Genomic DNA, 17,352 nt, shown 5'->3' with positions numbered 1-17,352 from the left:
TATAAGACTTCACACATGCCAATAGGGCTTTGTATTACATAAAAAGGAAAGAGAGAGAAAGATCAGAGATAGAATTATGGCTTACCAATTTACTAATTTCTTCATATTAAACTTGACTCCACCTTTCTTCACTGGTATTCTTGGGCTGTGCAACACACCAGATGGGATATGCATCACTGTTTTCATTATCCATAGATGATGATTTTAATTTAATAGTCATAGCAGGTTCAGAAATAAATGGTTGAAAATGCACTGGCTTGAAAGTGACAGTATCTTCTTGCACAGATAATTTATCATCACAGCATGAGTTGTTTCTAATATCAGATGAATGCACTTCAAGATTGTATTTCCATTCACTCGTATGCACGTCTGCTTCACAAGAAATCACAGTCTGTTTCACATCTTCATTTCCACTCTGAGACAGGGTATTGTTAAACTGGATTATGGTGGGAGGTGCAATGCTGTTAGGTTCGTCAGAATTTCTCTCCTCTGATTTGCTCAGTGGCTGTGATAACAGAAGTTCTACCACACTGCTAGCTGTCTGGAGAATATGCAAAGCTTCCTCATACTTCATACTTATCAGACTTCGACCATCAACAGCCATTACCTGATCTCCTGCAACACATTCATATCAATTAGTATGTTATCTGCATCCAACATTGCTAGGAAAAGCACATACTATCTTAAGTCAACTGGGATTTGAGCAGTAAACATGATTTCAGCAGTGACATCTTCTCAGAATTAACTGCAGTGTTGCTGCATCAAGACAATGTACTTCCTTTTGTGTGCTTTTGTTAGCAAGGATGCAGAACACTGTCTGAAAGCTTAGCAGTTATTTAAATTGTGTTTATATGCCTACTAGTTCAGTTGTTATGTTGCTTCATGCAACAGTATATCCAGTAATTATTATGTACAATATTTGTTTATGAAGCGATACTTAAAAATAGAACTGTAATGACACAAAGAAAGAAAAAAAGTCAACTTACCCTGCAGTAGCAGACTCTCATAGAAAGTACAAAAAACCCACAACCTTTCCTAATATGTCATTTCATTGTCAAGGTAGAGAATAGAGGGTATAAAGGAAATGGAACTGCTCAAGAGATTTTACAGGCATGTCCTACAAGACCAAGGGAGGTACAGCAATCAAAATGGAATATAAATAACAATGATGTACTGGCAACAATTGGCATATGACATTATTACATTTTCGAAATGGAAGAAGTCAGTTGAGACACTAAAAACTAAGCGGCACAAAAATTCTTTTTGTTATAATTTTGGACACAGATGTAAAACTTGAAAGAAGTCAATGCTAATATCTGATGATGTGCTCAGGGCCCAAAACTAGTACTGCTACAATAAAACCATTTGAAGAAAACTTGTGGCTGGTTGCAGTACTTACTGTAATTTGTGGAAAAAACTGTGGTGTTCTCCAACCATAACGGATAAAATACTGTTTTTTGAGTTGATATTTTACATCCTGACAGAATCTTTTACCACTATTACTAATACTTCTCCATTATTTGCTTTCCCATGCTTATGTTTCATTATTTTCTTTTCCTTGATGGAATAACAACATTGTGGAAACATCAGATTGCAATTCACCATGTGGAGGAGGCACTGAGTCACAGAAAGGCACAATGAAAAAGACTGCAAAAATATTAAGCTTTCAGACATGTCCCTTCTACTGAAACAGAAAACACACACACATGGCCACTGTCTCCATGTGCTGGAGCCAAAATGCAGCCATATCTGTGCCTGACGTGAACAGCAATCTGCTGCAGTGGGATGGGGGTGGGGGAGATAGGAGGGTAAGGGCGGGGTAAGATGTTGTGCTGTCTCCTAGAGTGTGCAAGGATGTGGTAGGAACAGGATAGGGCTGCTAGGTGCAGTGTCATGGTGGCTTTGCTTGGCAAGGGGAGGGAGAAGAAGTGAAGGTGGAGAAAAGACAAGTTGGAGAGTTGGTGGAATAAAAGGAGTGAGTGGTCCTAGAGAGGAAGTAGGGAAGGGCATAGGTGGGTGTAGGATACGGGGCTAGCAAATGGCGACGCCAGGTGGATTACAAGAACAAAGGATACGTTGTATCAAGAGTTCCCACATTTGCACTTCAGAAAAACTGATGTTGATAGTAACAATCCAGATGGTGCAGGCTGTAAAGCAGTCATTAAAGTGAAGCACATCATGTTGGGCAACATGTTCAGCAACTGTGTGGTCCAGCTGTCTCTCAGTTACAGTTTAGTAGTGGCCATTCATGATGACAGACTGCTTGTTAATTATCATGCCCACATAGAAAGTGCAGCTTAATTTGTAAATAACATGGCTACTTGCACAGGTAGCCCTGCCTTTGAATGGGTTGGAGATACCTGTAACAGGACTGGAGTAGTGGTGATGGTGGGAGGATGTCTGGGGCAGGTCTTGCTTCTAGGTCTGTTGCAGGTATATGAGCCATGAGGCAACGGGTTGGGAGCAGGGGTTGAGTAGGGATGGACAAATATGTTGCATGGGTTCAGTGGGTGGCAGAATACCACAGTGGAAGGGATGGGGAGGATAGTGGAAGTACATTCCTCATTTCAAGGAACACCACCACATAACTGAAACACTGGTGAAGAATCTGATTCAATTGCTCCAGTTCTGGATGGCACTGTGTCAAGAGAAGAGTGTTCCTTTGTGGTCAGATAGTGAGTATGTTGGTGGTGAAAGGTGACTGGAAACACAAGTAATGGGAGATATGATTCTGAGCAAGGTTGGGAGGGCAATTTTGGTCTTTGAAGGCCTCAGTGAGACCCTTGGTGTATCTGGAGAGGGACTGCTCATCACGGTGGATGAGAAAACTGGCTGTATGGAAGGAACTCCTCAGTTTGGAATGGGTGGCAGCTGTCAAAGTGTTGGTGGTTGGTAGGTCTGATGTGGATGGCGTGATGCAGCCATCCCTGAGGTGGAGGTCAACATCGAGTGCAGGGGCTTCTTGTGTTGAGAAGTGCCAGATAAAGTGAATGGGGGAGAAGGTGTTGAAGTTCTGGAGGAATGCGGATAGGGTGGCCTCAATCTCAGTTCAAATCTCAAAGACATCAGCAATGAATCTGGATGAGGTGAGGGGTTTGTGGTTCTGTTTGGTTAGGAAAGATTTCTCTACACGGCGCATGAATAAGTTGGCATAGCATAGTACCATAGATTTTTTGTAGGTTATACCTTCCAAAGGAGAACTGTTTGTGAGTGAGGACATAGTTGGTCATGGTGACTGGAAACACATTGTTGGTTTGGAGTCAATTGAGCACTGGAAGACGTAGTGCTCAACAACAGCAAAGTCATGGGCATTGGGGATGTTAGTGCACGGGAAGGTGGCATTGACAGTAATGAACTTGTTTATTTTTAATTTAGTCAGACCAGTATCAGGTTACATGTATACCTCTAGCAGTTCTACAGAAGATACATAATAATACAATACATAATACTGTACACTATCAGACTTTGGATCTGTTCAGAATTTTGTGTTGGTCTACCAGTACCTAAGTGCAATTTACTATTTTGCTTTCATAAAGTTTTTATAGATTTTTTGAAGATTATACTTAATTTTTAATTGGTTTTCAGCATGTCCTCATTGTATTATGTATTGTGTTTGTACACATATAACAGTGACACTTTGCCACTGTAGTGTTCACTGTGGATGGCATAAGGAAACAACAAATATTAACTGAATTAGCAAGACTGATCGTATGTGTTTTTCAAGATAGTATCAGTAGCAGGAAAAGTATTCACAAAAGTAAAATGCCTCCACACTATTAGTTGCCAGAATGGAGAGCTGTTGCAGCACCATGTGATACAGGTAGAGTGTGAGAGTAAACAGCTGACACTGCAAGGTATTCTCTGCCTTTCTCTAGGCAGAATGCATCACACACCTGCTTTTTTACTTGCTACTTATTAATCTTGATATGCCATTATTGGAAGATATTATTTTACATGTACACAATAGAGTGAGTGAGGGGGGGGGGGGGGGGGGGCTGGAGGTTTTTAGAGTTCCACAGACACGAAGGCTTCAAGCAGGCTGCTGTGTCTGTTATAGAACCTTTGGAGAATCACAAACAAAATAAACAGATTGAAATAGAAAGTCCAACGTTTCCCTGAAACTAACAACTGTCTTGCCTATTTACAAAAAAGGGGACAGAAATTCACCCCTATTTCAATATTACCAATGATACTGGAAACTACTAAAACTTTAATGAAATACCAATTACATGATTTTTTTGTGTTGGCTGTCAACAATAAAGGCAGTTCAAGACGTTGTATTATCAGTATTACATGGTTTTGAAAATAGGGTGCACACCTAAAACACTCTAGTAGATCTAACCAAGGCATCAGACACTGTCTCATATAGCATTTCAATTGAGAAACTTGAAAGATGTGGAATAACTGAAACAGAGCTAGCACTACTGAAATTGCACATGACTAACATAAAAGAAATGCTTTACATAAATTCGAAAAATGAAGATATTGTTGTTGTCATGTGACCAGGGCCTCCCATCAGGTAGACCGCTCGCCAGGTGCAAGTCTTTCGAAAAATGGCCATCTCAATCTAAAATATCGAGTGCCACAAGGATCTGTGCTGGGGTCATTTATTGTTTGTGTGAATGACGTGCCCAACTTATTTTCACATAAATCCATGATGTATACTGATGACATAACTTTTATTTCATAACATAGTGATGTCAATGTTGTCGAATAAATGAACAGTTCCATGACAGAAAAGGCAGCTCAGTCATTCCGTGAAAATAAGTTGATAATAAATAAAATCCTCTTTTTCCTTAGAGGTATTAATAATGGACAAAATGAGCTCCAGCTTTCCGTAAAACTGTTAGGCATATACCTCAATAATAAATTATGTTAGAATATCTGTACAGTAAAGCTCTGCAGTAAGTTGGCAAGAATTTCATGTCTCCTTAAGAAACTGAAGAATTGTGTGAGTAAAGAGTTCATGTTTGTGGCATATGATTCCTTTTTTTCACACACACTTGCATTCTGGAACTATTCTTTGGGGAATCTCTGCAGGATCAAAAGTAGTTTTACTCTAGCACAAGAAACACAATATTCATATTTTCATTTGAGCAATTTAACATCTTGCAGACAGCACTTTATTGAGCACAAAATGCTTACAGTCCCCAGGCCATACACCCTCAAAGCACTTATGCATGCCAAACTGCATGTCCACATTAATGAAAGTAGATTATATATACCGTCATATGAAACTAGAAATAGGAACATTCCTTGAACTCATTTCAGTAAAGCCCAAAATAATTTTTTACATGCTGGCAAAATATTTTTCAGTGGTGTACTGTATGACAAGGATATTACATGAAAATAAATTTAAAATAGTGGCAGAGATATGGCTGAAGGGAAAAACATGAAACAAAAGAATTGATGTATATCAAGAAAAAGATGTTTTAGTGTAAACATGATTGCAACAAACAAAATTGTAGCTTATGCCCTAAAACCTAATTTGTAGTCAATGTGTAACAAAACCAATTATGTGATGAGTACAAGATAAACAATATTACCAAACGAAAGCGCTGGCAGGTTGATAGACACAAACATACACACAAAATTCAAGCTTTCGCAACCAACGGTTGCTTCATCAGGAAAGAGGGAAGGAGAGGGAAAGACGAAAGGATGTGGGTTTTAAGGGAGAGGGTAAGGAGTCATTCCAATCCCGGGAGCAGAAAGACTTACCTGTGTGTGTTAACTATTTCCATAATCATCTATATGATTATGTATGCACTGGCAATGCCTTATTCAACAACAGTTGTTTACAGGCATATAAATCAATTCAAATATGATTCCAGTGTTCTAACAAAGCTTAATTTTGCTAGTTTTAGTTACTTGCACCAAATTTACTATTTCTTAATATAATGGTAACATAAAACAAGCTGTTCTGTATAAATAATTAATACACAGAGGTTTTGAAATTAAGTTGTTCCAAATTACTGCACTCTTCCTTCTTAATTTATTACTTATGAGCGACAACAGCATAACTATCTAAGAATAATAGAATTTAAAATGAATCTGCAGACTACAGGAAAGGAAAATGTTGTAAATATGTCAAGTAATTATTTCTTTTAATAAAGAAATGTAAGTAAACAAACTTAGTTTCTCAATACTAAAGTATGCAGCCACTAACTAGCTGCTCTTTGCAACCAATTTTTCAAAGATCCAATATTCCCTCATTACAGTGTAATTACCTTTATGAACTACTCCCAGCTTATCTGCAGGTCCTCCTTCCACAACAGACTGTATAAATATTTCACCGTTAGATCCAGATGTTATCTGAATACCAAAGCTGCCATTGTCATCTTTTGATATCCTGTGAGGATTAAAACACACACACATATGTATACATAGAAAATAGTTACTTCTTAATATCTACTATCTAGAATTAATGTATGTCATGTAGTGAACGTACAAGTGAAAAGCAGACATATTCACTGTCACATGAAACATTTCTATGAACTATTCTTTTCAGATTCCATACTGACTGTTCTGACCTCACTTCTATGTGAAAAATCTATACAGAAGGAATGAAAGTGTAGGATATTCTTAATTCTTTCCTGACAACTGGCTCCTAGAATTATTTATACTGTTTCTGTCTCACAATCTACATCTACATCTGCATCTACATCTATCTCAATACTCTGCAAACAACCATGAGGTACATGGCAGAGGGCATGTTCCATTGTACCAGTTATTAAGGTTTCTTCTCATTCCATTCATGTATGGAGTGCGGGAAGAATTTCACGCACAGACTAAGGAAAAAATGATTGTTTGAATGCCTCTGTGTGTGCAGTAATTAATCTAATCTTATCCTGATGATCCCTATGTGAGTGATATACAGGGGTTTTTAGTATATTCCTAGAGTCATCATTTAAAGTAGGTTCTTAAAACTTTGTTAATAGACTTTCTCGGGACAGTTTACATATATCTTCAAGAATCTTCCAGTCTGTTCCTTCAGTATCTCTGTCACACTTTCCCACAGATCAAACAAACCTGTGACCATTCATACTGAACTTCTCTGTATACATTCAGTATTCCCTCTTAGACTTATGTGGTACAGGTTCTACATTCTTGATGATAATACTAGAGTGGATCACAAAGTGATTTGTAAGCATTCTCCTTTGTAGACTAATTGCACTTTCCAAGTATTCTACCAATAAACCAAAGTATACCACCTGCTTTACCCACAACTGAGTCTATGTGGTCATTCCATTTCATATTCCTACAAAGTGTTACACCTAGGTATTTGTATGAGTTAGCCTATCCCAATTGTAACTCACTGATATTATAATTGTAGGAAACTATGTTTTTTTAGTTTTGAGAAGTGCACAATTTTACATCTCTGAACATTTGAAGCAAGTTGCCAAACTTTGCACCACTTTGAAATCTTATTAGGATCTGACTGAATATTTATGCAGCTTCTTTCAGACAGTACTTCATTATAGATAACTGAATCATCCACAAAAGTTGGATGTTAAAATTGACTGAAAAGTCATCAATATTTCCATGGACTGCAAGGGTGGCAGTACACTTCCCTGGGGCACACCTGAAGTTACTTCTATTTCTGACAATGACTCTCCATCCCAGATAACATGCTGTGTCCACCCTATCAAAAAGTCCTCAGTCCAATCACAAATTTCAGTTGATACCCCCATATGATCAAAGTTTTTGACAATAACCAGGTGTGGTACGAAGTCATCTGCTTTTTGAAAATCAGCAAATAACTGCATCTCTCTGACTGCCTGATCCGAAGATTTCAGTATGTCATGTGAGAAACATGCAAATTGGGTTTCACATGATTGATGTTTTTGGTATTCGTGCTAAGAGCTTGCTTAATCATTCAGTACCTTCAACCAGTCATAGAAAGAAATTAATGTTATGTCCACTGTTGTAATATTTATTTATGTACATTTACCCCTTATCATTTACATAGCTTCCAATGTGTATCATAAGAGAAAGAAACTGCTTCAGGTAATCTATGCTGCTGCATTAACACAGCAAGTCAGCACTGCAATGTAATGTCATGGATTTTTCAACCTAATTAACTGAAACATCATCACTTTGATAATTTGTTGACATTGTTTAAAATCATTGTGAGGCACAATCACAGTTAAATAGACATTGTCTGAAGTCAGATTTTGGTTGTAGGGCACCACAACCCCAAGGAAATTTCATCATATAGGGGAATAAAAAGCAAAAGCTAATGTAAAATGTATCTTAATTTGAACAAGTTGCCTGATGATGAACCTGTCAGCTCAAAACTGGTAATGGTGCTATTTAAATAAATAAGTTGCTTTATCAGAAGTGTCTGGTTTCTGTTATCTTCTCTGTAAGAATCAACATGTATGCTGTATATAATAACACAGTAGTAAAGATTACAGTTAAATTATATAGATCTGCATACAAACATACGAATATAAGTTAAAAGATTAAATCTTCATTTGAACAAGTATACAACTAAACAGATTCCTCTGCTAGATAGAAAACCCCTTTTTTCCAGGCAGTTTTTCACAACATTTCTGAAGATTTTTAATGAGGTAGTGTGTGCTTCTGGTGGCAGCAATTGAACACTTACACTTCAATGTATGTATGGGTATTTTCAGTCTTGCTTAGTCTAGCAATGGGCTGGTCGATCATTTCTTTATGACACATATTAGGATAATGAAATGATTCTGTTAGTTTGTAGCTCTTAGTTTTTTTGTGCAGAGTATGCAATTGAGTATAAACAATGTTCAGAATGTCATGACATCCAATTTCTTGCTTAGTGGTCTACAGGCTACATTGTTTTTGGAAACACTTACTACACATCTGACTGCTTTTTTCAGCTACATAAAAACTCTTTTTTTTCTTCAACATGTCAACAGCCTCAAAGCACTGTATAGTATGTAATGGGGCTATGAAAAATTCCATAATAGTTTCTAAGCATCATTTTTTCACTCACACATGCTCTGAGTTTATGTAAAAAGTACAATGTGACTCTTGATCATTTAATGCATATAGAGTGGTTTCAAGTTAATTTGGAAGCCAAGTGTACACTCAGAAATTTAACAGGCATCCAGTCAGTGTATTGCATAAACTAAGGATTAACTATTCAGTTTTATTCGGATTTGTAGTTACTTCACTCTTTCAACCAGAGACTGGAAATCATCACATCCTGGCCCATCCCTGATATGCCACTCCTACACTCAACCCCTCACCACAGGGATCACATTCCCATGCAAGACTTGTCCAATCCATCCACTCACCCCGCAATTCCTACTCCAATTCAATCACAGGCTTATCCTATCCCATCAGAGGCAGGGCCACTTGTGAGAACAGCCATGTCATATACCAACTCTGCTGCAATCAGTGCATAGCTTTTTATGTTGGTACAACAACCAGCCAGCTGTCCACCACAATGAATGGCAATCACCAAACTGTCACCAAAAATAAATTTGCCCACCCAGTGGCACAACAGGCAGCTGAGCACAACATGCTTCATTTCAATGGCTGCTTCACAACCCAGGCCACCTATATCCTTCCCTTCACAACCAGATTTTCTGAACTACATTGATAAGTCATCCATGTAACACATCCTTCACTCCTGTAATCCTTGTGTCTTCAGTCTCCATTAATTTACTGACTCCACACTCTCCACCCAACAGTTTCCCTTTCCTGTGTCCTGTCATCCCCTCACAATCCACATCTCCACATCATCTGACCCTAGAGAGGGAGGTAGGAGGCAGGAAGAGGGGTTAGGGGTTGGTAGCTAGCAGCTCAGAGGAAACAGCAGGTTTTCTGGCTAGGAAAGCAAGAGGGAGGGGTGACATTTGAATGGGCTAGGCATGTGATGCATGGGTACTGATGCCAGTGGGGTGCGCCACATGATGAAGATGATGTGGAGATACGGATTGCGAGGGGATGACAAGACAGAGGAAGGGGAAACTATTGGGTGGAGGGTGTGAGGTCAGTGAGTTAATGGAGATTGAAGCCACAAGGATTACAGGAGTAAAGGATGTGTTACAAGGATGACTTACCTGTGTAGTTCAGAAAATCTGGCGGTGAAGGGAAGGATCTAGATGGCCTGGGTTGTGAAGCAGCCATTGAAATCAAGCATATTGTGTCACTGGGTGGCCAACTTTATTCTTGGTGACAGTTTGGTGATTGCCATTCATTCAGGTGGACAGTTGGTTGGTTGCAATGACATTCCAGCTCAAAATGCTCGAGTTTGCTGTCATGTGTGTGGGTGTGTGTGTGTCTCTTTACTGACAGAGGCTATGGCCAAAAGCTACATGTGAGTGTCTTTTAATAGTACCTGTCTGCAATGTGGCATGTCTTCTTTATGGTACAAGTCGACCCCAGAGAAGAGCACTTGGATTTTGTAGAAATAAAGGGACATGTGGTGTAATACAGACCTACGATTTACCTTAGAAGATAGTTTAGGAAAAGCAAACCTAAGTTTATAGCATTTGTATACTTAGAAAAGCATTTTACAATGTTGACTGGAATACTCTCTTTGCAATTTGAAGGTAGCAAGGGTAAAATACAGGCAGCAAAAGTCTTGTACAACTTGTACAGAAACCAGACAGCAGCTATAACAGACAAGGCATGAAAGGAAATCAGTCATTGGGAAGGAAGTGAGGCAGCACTATAACCTATCCCTGATGTTATTCACTCTGTACAATGAGAAAGCAGTAGATGAAACCAAAGAAAAATTTGGAATCAGGATTAAAACTCAGGAAGAAGAAATAAAAACCTTGAGTTTTGCCAATGACATTGTAATTCTTTCACAGACAGCAAAGGACTTGGATGAATTGTTGAATGCAATGACCACTGTCTTGAAAGAAGAATACAAGATGAACATCAACAAAAGGAAGACAAGGATGATGCAATGCAGCCAAATTAAATCAGGTGATGGTAAGGGAAATAGTAAGGAAGTAAGACACTTAAGGAGTATACAGGTTTTGCTGTTTGAGCAGCAAAATAACTGGTGGTGGATATAGTAGAGAGGGTGTGAAATGTAGACTGGCAATGGCAAGAAAAGCATTTCTGAAGAATAGAAATTTGTTAATATGAAATATACTCATGTCTTAGGAAGTCTTTTTTGAAGGTATTTCTCTGGATTGTGTCCATATAAGGAAGTGAAACATGGATGATAACAGTTTAGACAAAAAGAGAATGTAAGCTTTGGAAATGTGGTGCTACAGAACAATGCTGAACATTAGATGGATAGATCATGTAACTAATGAGGAGGTGCAGAACAGAATTGGGGAGAACAGAAATTTGTCGCACAATTTATCTAGTAGAAAGGATCAATTGATAGTCCACATTCTGAGACATCAAGGGATAATCAAGTTAGTATTGAAAGGAAGTGTGGGGGTAAAAATTGTATAGGGAGACCAAGAGATGAATACAGTAAACATATTCAGAAGGATATAGATTGCACCAGTTATTCGGAAGAATGAGACTTGCACAGGACGGTGTAGCAAGGAGAGCTGCATCAAACCTGTTTTTGGACTGAAGGTGATGACAACAATAACAGCAACAACAACAACGACAACAACAACAAAGGTCTGTAAGTAAAATTTTGGACTGAAGGTGATGACAACAATAACAGCAACAACAACAACGACAACAACAACAAAGGTCTGTAAGTAAAATTTGCAGACATGTCTGTGTAGGGATGAAAGTAAAGTGACACTGAATCTATAACAAGAGTGTATAAATAAATTAGAATATAAGATGAATGAACAAGACTATTATCATATAGAAAATGAGCTGTAATGCAAATGGGCAGATAAAAAAATCTACTCATGAAGAGGCGGCAGGGGAACACACACACACACAAAAGGACTGAACTTTCACAAGCTTTTGGAGCCAATGGCTCCTTCTTCTGGCAGAAGAGATGATTGGGAAGAAAGACAGGTGAAGGAAAAGGACTGGAGAGGTTTAGGGGAAGGGATATATTTTGGAAAAGTCACCCAGAACCCCAGTCATCGGAGACTCACCAGATAGGATGAGAAGGAAAGACTGATTATTGGGGAATGCACAAGTTAATAAGAGTGAAAAGGTAAGTGCCATTGTATGTAACAGATGTGGCAAGGGGGGGACGGCAAAAAATAAACAAGTCAGAAAACGAAAGATGTATAAAACTGACATGGAGTGAAGAAAGGAGTAGTTATGTGAATAAATGCTGAGATGGAAGGAATTAACACAAATTAAGGCCAGGAAATGAGCTATGGTATATAATCTGCTGTCACTTTGAAAACTGGCAGATATAGTACTTGTACATTAACTGAACTTATATTGGTAACTAATAGCAGTATGCATGAAGATCAAGTCAGTAAAGCAAATATCACTGGTAATGAGGAAAGCAATGCACACGGAAATACTACCAATGAAATTAAACAGAAATAATTGTCTTTCCGTATCCATTCTGTTTTGCACATTCTAGTGAATAATCAATCATCAGAAGTTCATTTCATGTAGAAGTACTAGATTTTTTAAAGTGAACTGTCAGTTTGTGACAAATCATTTTCTGTGTGGTACACAGTCTCATTCATTCATTCATAGTACTCATTTATTCATACATTCTTGTTATAGATCTAGTGTCACTTTACTTTCATTTCTATGCAGACATGTCAGCAAATTTTACTCAAATTTTTTATTTCTTCAATTTTGTCTTTCAAAAACGAACATTCTTCAGGGACTGCAATAATACTCTACAGTGATGTCTCATGGAATCACAGTTATTCAGTAACTCATTTTCAGTTTATGTTAAAATGTCCTGGAGTTCATATATATCAATTGTATGTAGCTTAAGAGATAATTTATTAATTTTTATGAGAACTATTGTCTGCAACATTAAATTGTTTTTCATACAGAATTAATTTACTTTGATCATACATGAATTGTGGCTAATGGAATTTTTTACCAAAAAACTGTGTATTATGATGTAATAAATCTGGCACGGTATACAATCAGATTAAATTTATTTATGAGTCAGGATGAAATGAACATGGAATAGTGTGACAACTACTAGAAACAAACCCTGGGGGATTGCAAATACACAGCAACTAACACTTATTTTTAAAAATTACAACAAAACCTATCCATCTTTATTGCATGCAATGAGGATAATCCACTGTTTCTTTGCGAATGATTTGAAAAAACAATCTGAGAAAATGTAATGGTATGCAAATTTAAAAACACACATACACATACAAAACAATTCAATAGGTTTCATAAATAGTATATAACTTTGTTGATGTGCAGTGATAGGTAAATATGACAATTCTTTCAGTTGTTGGTACAGTTGCTGCAACTACTCACCTAACTGTTGTCAAAGCCCTTTCCTCAGCAAATGACATGTCATCAAATTTCTGTAACAGGGATTGGCTGAGTGATTCCTGCAAGTCGACAAGGAACTGTTCATCTGTTGATCTAATACTTGAATCTGAAAGTGGCAAAGAAATGGATAAAATGCCATTTGCAATGATATTTTAGCCTTTATGTAACATGAGTAACACTATACACTGATCAAAAATACATTATTCTTGATATTTTGCATTTGCTTACGATTTTTATTTATAAACTCAATCTGCAATAATAAGTACCAAGAGATAATGGTGCATAAAAATACTGCAACAGAGTGTCCGAAGATCAAAGTAACACTGACAGATAAACTTGCAATGACCTTCACTCAAGCTTTTCATAGCACTCCCACTGCTGCAAAATAAATGCAAGAGAGAAAGTGTGAGACTGTGGGAAAAATTAGTTCATCAAAATGATACATAGACAGAGAGGTCCCTTGAAATTAGTAGACTTATTTTTTTTTAAATAATCCCATTCTCCTTTGTTCCTAAATTTTTACAACTTCATCTGAAACACAGCACAATGGAATGACTATTTGCTATATTTCTACTCTTTAGATAACAATTTTGTTTTCTTCCATCTGTTACGTTGGTAATAACTATACTACATTTACTTACAATATTGGAAGTCTTACCTAGGAAACATGTCATTAAATTTATTATTCTCTGGGTTATGTGAACTTTGCTAATTCCAATGGTAAGGTTAGCTCATCAGAAAACATTTTTAAGACGTATATGTACCTAATTTATCGTGTTGAAAAGCCATGTGTCCATAAAAATTTAGTGAGCTAACGGCTGTTTATTTCCTAAATGACAAAGCTTATTTAAAGACCTCCAATTTCCCTTTTTCAAGTAAATGTTTTACATTTCCAAAACGTTATTTGCAGTTAAAGTTTCCACATTTCAGAAAAATTATGGATTTTAATTCATCGGCATGTTCAATTCCAAGAAATATTGTTGTCCAAATTTTTCTGACCTAGAAAATATCTTTGGTCTGAGGACTAATGTGTTAATTGAGAAATTAAGCAAATTAGGAAAATTAATAACCCAAGTAATTTACATGAAGCTTAGTAAATCACTTAAATCAATTAATGTCAGCCTCTAGCTTTTTATAAGGGCTATATTTACTGGTTTTTTACATAATTATTTATAATTTTGTTAAGTCAGAAATCCATATTTTCTGGTATTCTCTACTGTTCTCAAACATAAATAGGCAAGGCACACTAGAAAACAGATAGTCTGCATCTGGTAGCAATTGAATTAAGACCTATGCAAGTCAGTTGATGTAAAAGCACCACAACAGATGTCATATTACATATTCAAAACTAACAGTCAGTGCCCAAATCATATCAAACTCTTACTTTTTTTTAAATCTGTGTCAGGTTTTCCTTGATACAATATCTGTAAAAACATATGATATAGCAACTTGTGTATCATCTGCCGTTGCTCCATCCTGGATTTTCCATTGTTTGATTTAACCTCCTACAAAGTGTTATATCAGTTAGCAAATCCAATAATTGCTCATAACTGAACTATTTTTTATAGTAACCAAACAAATACTGGTGTTCCAACTTCCAGAAGTTGTGTTGTGCTGTATGTTACCTGTCCAATGCTTTTATAAATATCTGGATGATAACAAATGTATCGACAATCACCTACAGAATATTGTGAAATCAAGAAAGCAGAAAGTAAAGTAGGGATATTAGGTGAAGTGGATGTAAAACCAAAGTATTGTCAAAAGTATATTTAGAGCAGAGAATGTTGAACATCAGTAATGATGAATATTGGTTGGTGGAATTAATGAAGGATGCATATAAAAAATTATTTTGTGATCTGGAGTTAAAACTCGATAATTTAATTGTAAAGATGGACAAAAATAGTAGCAAAGTGAAAGAAAATAATAAGACAAAAACAGTTGTCACCTTAAAAGTGATAGTAGTCTAAGAGCATGCTGAAAAGTATGGCTCCAAATTTTTTATGTGAAAGCACTTAAAGCTTTTTAACCCTTTCGTGGTTGATGGGTCATATATGTCCCACTAACTTTGAGCACCAGTTCGAGTGTCGGGATGTATGTTACCCAGCTCTGCATGGTGCTGCCATCTAGGGACGACTGTACTGAACCTAAGAAAAAAATCGGGACTGCACTGCAAAGGCAATAGAGAAGCGGTGACTACTTTTGTTGACTGGCGTGTATATATGGCCGCTGCAACGCCACTTATTTGTGTCATTCTTCAGTTTTCATCATTTCTCACTTTCCAGTGATGTCTGAGGTAAGTAATTCATCTTATTATTAACTTAATAATCATTTTTAGTACAAATACAGTGCGGAATGTACTTCTTAGTGACTTTACTATCTTATAATCGAAATAAAGTTAGTGGGACACATGTGTCCCAGCAGACATTATTTGTAAAGATTAGCAAGACAATTGATTAATGGGTATTCATCCAGGAAAAAGAGGGGATCAATGCCCACTTTCTTCCCAGCAAAGAGAGGAGTCTCTAGTGTGGCAGATGGCATCCGGCTCATGAATGTAGGCAAACATGTACCGAAAGACAGTGGCACTAGGAAGCGATGCAAATTGTGCAGCACAAACTCTAAAGAGAAGAGAACAAAAGTTGTTTGCACTGCTTGTGGTGTACCACTCTGTGCCACACCATGTTTTTCCAAGTTTCATGGCATGTAAAGTTTTGTAAGTATTGATCATGCATCATGAAAACTGAAATGTAATAAATATTTTTTACACTGGCTCTACACAGATAAAAAGATTACATGCATGTATAATTTGTAGTTATTTTATTCTCTGCAAAATCCTGTTTATGGCTAAAAAAAAAATTACAAAATCAGTCAGTCAGCAGAAAAGGTATCTTGTGTTGGTTCATGGGACATGTGTGTCCCACTTCCTGTTGTGAAAAAATGGAGAACTTAAAAAATATTTTGGTGGTGAAAATATAATAATGGGACTGAAAAAAAAACTTTTATCACCTTAATATTTTAAAAATCTGTAAAAAATGAATTTTATCCATGAAAGGGTTAAATAAAACAAACCTTATTAACATTCTATATCTTTATTCTTCATGTCTACATGTTTATTTCTCAACATAGTCACCCTGGGGACAAACACATTTCTCCCGACAAAAGACCAGTTTGTTGATACCATCAATGTACAATGTTTGACTCTGTTGACTGAGCCACAACCTCAACTCCACTTGCACCATTTCATCACTATTAAAAGTGAAGTCCCTCAAGGTGTTCTTTAAGTTTTAGAAATAGGTGAAATAGGATGGGGCCAAGTCAGTACCGCATGGAGAATGATCAATGACAGTGAACTCAGACATCAGGTGCTCCATGTCTTTCCTGTGGTTAGAAACTTAATTATAGTACACCGACCTAAATGCATTATGCATTGCCATTGAGGGAGAAGTTCAGGTCAGTTACTTCAAACAACGCTCCCATTTTGCAGTAGTTCATTTATTCACCTAACACATCAAAGGCTTACAAAGAACTGACATGGCAGACCTGCACAAAGATAATGTTTAGCTTAGTTCAAAGACAATACTCAGATCAATGCTGGCGAAAACCTCATCGGTGCCACATAGCCCATAGACCACCCCCCCTCATAGTACTGAGTACTCTAGAGAGGCCGGGGGGGGGAGGGGGGCTGTGACTATAGCGACGGCAGGGGTAGTGCGCAGGAGTCGGTCCATGGTCAACTCGACATCGTCGTTGGGGAGCTGTGTGGGTAGATGTCTTGAAGGAAGGTTAAGCCACCGAACTTGAAAGTGATTGAAGCGCGCCGGGCGTCGTACTGTGCATGCTGGTCATGCGGCACCAGGGAGTCGGCAGTTTGCAGGTGGAACGGAACGATGACGACAATGTCTCCGGTGGGCGTGGCGAACACACGAAGCATGTCCAGGTCGACGTCGGGTGAGAGGGGAACACATTTCACCAGGTGGCAGGGAATGG

General features: G+C 37.6%; 1 protein-coding gene across 2 annotated transcripts in view; it reads right to left on the bottom strand.

Moving 5' to 3' along the window:
• Positions 1–87: 87 nt before the first annotated feature.
• Positions 88–17,352, bottom strand: part of LOC126364588 (tyrosine-protein phosphatase non-receptor type 13-like) — a 400,236-nt gene continuing 382,971 nt past the window's right edge. For both annotated transcript variants that reach the window (XM_050008068.1, XM_050008069.1), the window contains exons 12-14: positions 13,348–13,471; positions 6,228–6,349; positions 88–615 (exon numbers count right to left, since the gene is read on the bottom strand). In XM_050008068.1, coding sequence (XP_049864025.1) covers positions 107–615; positions 6,228–6,349; positions 13,348–13,471 — 755 coding nt within the window. In that variant the 3' untranslated portion in view covers positions 88–106. The remainder of the gene's footprint in view (positions 616–6,227; positions 6,350–13,347; positions 13,472–17,352) is intronic.

This window comes from Schistocerca gregaria, chromosome 1 (genome assembly GCF_023897955.1).
Source record: "Schistocerca gregaria isolate iqSchGreg1 chromosome 1, iqSchGreg1.2, whole genome shotgun sequence".
NCBI lineage: Eukaryota > Metazoa > Arthropoda > Insecta > Orthoptera > Acrididae > Schistocerca > Schistocerca gregaria.
This window is presented reverse-complemented; position numbering and strand designations above follow the sequence as displayed.